Below are 5,788 nucleotides of genomic sequence, written 5' to 3'. Positions count from 1 at the left end.
CGCGTGGTAATATGGGCCTGAGTTGTTAATCAAGTTAAATGCCATGTCATTGTGGCATGTGTTTGGTGTGCCAGTTTGGAGAAAATAATGAAATATTATCACCGTCCCAAAATAGTTGTCTTAAATTTGTCTAACTACGGATATATCTAACACTAAAACATGTCTAGAACACCCGTATCTAGACAAATCTAAGACAACTAATTCTCGATGGGCAGAGCTTCACACAGCTAAAATGTAAAAAGTAGCAATATTTTCTAATGGTGCCACAGGTAAAAATTGAAAGGAGAATGCAGGTACCCTTTGAATCATTCATTATCGTCTTCGAACCCATCTTAAATCCGTAACAGCTAATTAATATAAGGAAGTATCATTGCATTCCACTGATAGTACAACAATATCATGCGTCGTCTATAATCAAATTAATAAGAATGGATGGGCGAATCAATCAGAGATGCATGAGGGGCACGTAGTTCTTGAAGATGTGGTCGACGATGATCTCATACGCCCTCTGCGTGGGGTGGTAGCTGTCGAAGAACACATGCTTGTCCACGTCGTCGCACACCCCCATGTACCTCGTGTCGCAGAGCATGGTGACCTCGATGAGCCCGGAGCCGCAGCAGCCGTGCGTGAGCTCCGTGAACCCCCACCGTTCGCCGTGCACGGCGAGCTCCTCGATGATGTCGTAGATGTCGAAGTAGACGACGAGGGTGTGGAACGTGGGGTCGGCGTTGAGCCTGTCGATGAGCTGCTGCAGCGCCTTGTTGTACATGAGCGCGGCGTAGTTCCGGCGGGCCTCGCAGCGGCGCCGCGGCCCGCCGCCGATGGTGCGCTGCGAGGGGACGCAGCCGATGGGCGGCATCCCCGTGAAGCCCATCTTTCTGGCGCCCCGCGCGCTGGTGTTGCGGAGGAAGGCCTCGGCGCCGACGAGGAGCAGGTCCACGTAGGCCGGGATGTCGTAGTCGCCGGCGCGGTAGGGCGTCATGAAGTAGGTGTTGGCGAGGTCGTCGGTCCCGGTGACCACGAAGAAGAAGGCGCCGGCGATGATGCGGCGCGTCTCGGCCTCCCCCACGATGCCCACCAGCCTGCGCCGGTACTCGTCGAAGAACTCCAGCTCCTGGTCCATGGTGAACACGTTCACGATCTGCGGGGTCAGCGGGTCGAACCCGGTGGCGCCCGACGCGAAGCTGACGCCGGTGAGCAGGTCCTCCGGCGTGTGCTCCACGTTCAGCCACGGACCAAGAAGTGGCTTCAAGTTAAGCCTCCGAGCTGAAATGTATTAAACCACAAACGTGCGCTGGTTAATTAGTAATTGATGGATCACAGCTGAACTGAATCTACTTACCCAGTGCACAAAATTAAGTGAAACAGTGAAGTAGCTGGGTGATAAAGACGAAGAACGAAGGTACAAATTCATGGCAATGGAGCATGGATCACCGATTGGACTGACTACTGGGGTCCTGCAGATCTAGACAGGAAGCATATATCTTCTCTACCGCACTGGTCATGCTTAATTACACACACACACTCTCTCTCTACTCAAGTGGCACAAGGCCACAGTTTTTTTTATTGAAGTTTTAGTGTTTTTTTATTGAACAACTGCGATTGCGATGCTTAATTACACACTCTCTTTGTACTCATACTTAACAGAAAAGAGTGCCTCGTTTTTTATTGAAGTTTTAGTCTTTTTTTATTTATACATAGTGATTTAGCCAGTTCGTGTGAAGTTTCAGTCACATGTGAAATTCCTGCCATTTTTTCTTAGTTGTAGTTTCAGTCAAATGTGAAAATGTCAAACAGAGACCGAGCTCCATGGAGGCCTTAATTTGAAAACTACAAAATTCAAACTTTTCAGTTTCAAAAAATTCTGAAACAAAATACACATATACCTAGATACATAATGTACATGCGTGCAAAATTTCAGGTCAAAATACGTTAAAATGAGAGCTACAAAAAAATGACAAATCTTGAGTTTTTTAGTATATGTACTGTTCATCTTCAAATTTTATAAAAACAAAAAATGTGCAGCTCACAGTTCAAGGTATTTCATCCTGAATTTTTTTCACACATACACATTACATCCTTGCGTACATGTGCATTTTTTTCATAAAATTTTGGAACTGAGCATTTTGAATTTTGAAATTCAAAATAAAGGCCTCCATAGAGCTTGGTCTCCAAAATGCCCTACTCACTTTGTTTTAAATATAACTACACTTTCAAATTTTAATGTTTGCTTTGTTTTTTCTTGTAATTTTCAGTCACTTTGTTTTAAGTAGTTGGGTCATAAAGATGAAGACCAAAGGGTACAAATCCATGGAGTGTGCAGCACTGATTGGAGTTGGACGGACTGGTCCTGCACAGACAGGAAGAATATATCCTCTCCAGTGAACTGCTCATGCTTAATTGCACACACTCTCAACTACAGTGCCTTTTAAAAAAATCAGTCATTTTTCTAAAAGAGTGATTCAGTCACTTTTTATGAAGTTTTGGCCGCGTTTTTGAGAAATTCCGGTCATTTTTTGTTAACTGTAATTTGTTTATTTCTGTTAGTTTCGTATGCACTTTTATTTGTGGAATTGCATTTTCTATATGATTACAATGTAACCTTTTGATATTTTTATGAGGTAAAATGGTGACCGAAAATCTCAAAATTTTCAGTCACATGTGCACGCACGAAAAACATGAATTTGCAACACTTATGGAAAGAAATAGGACATAATGTTTTACAGAACAAATCATTTAGAGAGGCTGATCATAGGGTGGAATTTTTTTTGTCCAAAGCCGAAGCCTGATTAATGTATCATTCTCCTTTTTACATCCGCCCATCTCTGTTTTCTGCAATGAGGTGTGGTTAGAGTGGCAACCTAATGGCCGAGGCTCGCACTACCTTCATTTTGCTCGATTAGAAAGCTGAGATATCCCCTTTGTTGTTTCCATGTGCTCGTTTTCCTCTTCTGCCTTTGGTTTCTCTTCTCATTTTCATTTTTGTGAAGTTAATTAGATGTAATTACCCTAAACTTTGGCGGAGAAGTGTAATACCCTTTGGTTTATCTTTTTGCGGGGAAGTGTAATACCCTTCTCATTAGTATCTCTGATCGGTGGGCCACTCGAAAATGTCGATAGAAGGATCAGAAATGAGGCCAGAGGAGATGTGTACTCCCCAAAACTTTGGCGGAGCTTTAAAATTATATATTTGGAAATAATATGTATGAATTTATGTTGATAAATACTTCATAGTGCATAGAGATTACTTCTTTATTGAATATACATATGCCGCTTCTTCAGTCAATAGAAAGAATTGTCAACCCATTAAAAGTTGGACTTTTTTATTATTGCTGTAAAACGATTTTTGCTTTTTAGTTGGGTTGGTTGTGTGCATCGTGCTATAAGATGCTGTGCATTCCTTCCATGGTTGTATCACCTTAATATATCAATTGAACTTTATCAAATAAAAATATAGAAAGAATGTGACTCAAGGTTATATAAAGAACCGTATCAACATCTAAAACTACCACCTTTCTTTGCATGCAGGAAGTGACGTACGCATGCATGCTACCGATGTGTACTCGAGCTAATTAAGCGAGATACGTACCGATGAGGTCGGGGGGCAGGAGCGCGTTGGAGAAGCGGCCGGTGGCGACGTGGCCGGCGAAGTCCTTGCCGTAGGGCGCGTGGTTGGCCTTCATCCTCGTCGCCGGCAGGTTGTTGTTGTTGCCGGGGTCCACGATCGAGTCGCCGAACACGATCAGCGCCGTCACCAGCGGCTTCTTATTACTACTCCCCTGCTGCTGCGTCGCCTGCACCGTCATCGTCTGGTTCAGGTCCCTCCCGCACACTAGTGCCGGTGCCGCCATTGCCACCATCGCCACCGCCACCGCTACAAGCAGCTCCCGCAGCCGGCACCGCTGGGTCGTGATCATCTTGACCCCCCTTGTATATTGCTCCTGTTGTATGAGTGGCTGGCCTCGATGCAGGGCGGCCATAGCTCGATCTCATCTATTTATGCACGTCGTCCATGGGCACACAGATCGTGAGCTAAGCAAGATAATGGAGAGAATGTACGCGCGCACAGTGCCGGCCGTCCCCGGGGAACTGTTCTCGCATGTTGGGTTCCATGACTTTACAACCTAGCAGCAGCAATGGTGCATGCCATGCATCATGCATGCACGGTGCAAGATCGATCGACTAATCGAAGATCAACGCATTGCATTTACGAGGAACACTGTTGCGTGCATCAAAAGGGTATATTTATGTGTGCATGGACAGCAAGCTGAACAGGTTGCATGCATGTTCTTCCTGCCGGACAGACAGATCGAATAATCCATCCATCTCTTCACCAACTTTTGTGGGCATTGATTACTGGCCCATTATGTATGTATATGTACGTGTCATTGATAAAGTAGAGTACGTTGACGACTTGTTTAGATGGATCGGGAACGAGAACCATGTGCATGTGAAGGTGCACTGTTGATCATATAGCTGGAGGCAGAGCGGATGGACGCCGTGCTACACCGTTTGTACTGTGTTGATCTAGCTAGAACAATCAATTGGAATTTAGATGGGTGGGACACTCTGCATGCCTATGTATGTACTCCTGATCAAAGTGTTGAACATATTTGTGCATGTATTTGCTAGGATAATTTCCTACCGGCCCCGTCTCTAGTTTCTTTGTATAGATGAGGCCGAGGGCTGCCCTTGTACCCATATATACGTGCACCGTGCACCCGATCAATACATCGAGAGTTGCATTGCCTTCAACATGGTATCAGTTTCTCTTCCGATCCAACCCTAGCTTTCGCTCCTAGCCGCCGCCGCAGCCCCTCGCTGCCGCCGCGGCCATCTCCTTGCGCCGCCGCCGCATCCTCACCCCGCCGCCACGCGCGCCTTCCCATCCCCATCCCTCTCCCTCTCCCTCTCCCACGCCGCCTCCCTCCCACCCGATCCCATCTCCCCGCTAGCCGCGCCGCCACTTCTTCCCTCGGTCGCCGCTGCACCCATGGCCTCTCCCCACTCCGCCGCCTCCCTCCCCTCCAATCCCTTCGAAGGTCCGGCCCCTCCCCCGGTGGAGGTCGTCCGCGATCTCGACATCTTCGCCCGCGTGCCCGCCGTTCTTGACTACGCCACCTCCACCTACTACGCCTGGAAAACCTACTTCTCCCTTGTCTTCCGCGAGTACCACCTCATCGATCACGTTGATGGCTCCATCAACTCCGGCCTCATGTTCGCGGACGACGACTGGCTGACCATCGATGCCACCATCACTTGCTGGCTGTACCAAACCATCTCCAAGGACATCTTCCACACCATCGTTTGCGACACTGATGACGCGCAGACGGTGTGGACGAAGCTGAACGGGCTCTTCCTCGACAACGCCCTCCAACGCCGCGTGTTTCTTCAGCAGGAATTTTTTGGCAGCCATCAGCTTGACTCGTCCATTGACAATTATTGCATGCGCCTTAAGAAACTTGCTGACGAACTCCGCGACCTCGGGGAGCGGGTCTCCGACGACCTCCTCCTCAGCACGCTCACCGCTGGTCTGAACGAGGAGTTCGGCAACGCGGCCTCCAACCTCACGTTCCTCCCGGACCCGACCTTTCCTCGGGTCGTGGCCTATCTTCGGTTGGAGGAGAGGAGGATGAAGATGGTGAAGTCCCGGGCCACGCACACGGCTCTCGCGGCGGGCACCTCCCGCGCCGCTCCTTCAACGGCGCCGCAGCCGCCCGCCGCCGCCGGCGTCGTACTTCCAGGCGCCACCGGCGCCCGTCTACCAGCCGCCGCCCCCTGCCCCTGA

General features: G+C 48.6%; 2 protein-coding genes across 2 annotated transcripts; one reads left to right on the top strand and one right to left on the bottom strand.

The window, feature by feature from the left end:
* Positions 1 to 332: 332 nt before the first annotated feature.
* LOC109786937 (GDSL esterase/lipase At3g43570) lies at positions 333 to 3,995 on the bottom strand. Its single transcript, XM_020345503.4, has 2 exons — positions 3,590 to 3,995; positions 333 to 1,266 (listed from the first exon to the last, which is right to left on the bottom strand). The coding sequence occupies exons 1-2, from the start codon at positions 3,978 to 3,980 to the stop codon at positions 446 to 448; spliced, it is 1,212 nt and encodes a 403-aa protein (XP_020201092.2). The 5' UTR covers positions 3,981 to 3,995; the 3' UTR covers positions 333 to 445.
* A 998-nt stretch (positions 3,996 to 4,993) lies between these two features.
* Positions 4,994 to 5,788, top strand: LOC141023223 (uncharacterized). The gene has a single exon (XM_073499571.1). It carries the CDS (start codon positions 4,994 to 4,996, stop codon positions 5,786 to 5,788), a length of 795 nt encoding a protein of 264 aa, XP_073355672.1.

The sequence above is a fragment of the Aegilops tauschii genome, chromosome 5, assembly GCF_002575655.3.
Source record: "Aegilops tauschii subsp. strangulata cultivar AL8/78 chromosome 5, Aet v6.0, whole genome shotgun sequence".
Lineage (NCBI taxonomy): Eukaryota > Viridiplantae > Streptophyta > Magnoliopsida > Poales > Poaceae > Aegilops > Aegilops tauschii.
The sequence above is the reverse complement of the archived record's forward strand: the minus strand, read 5'-3'. Positions and strand labels throughout refer to the sequence as shown.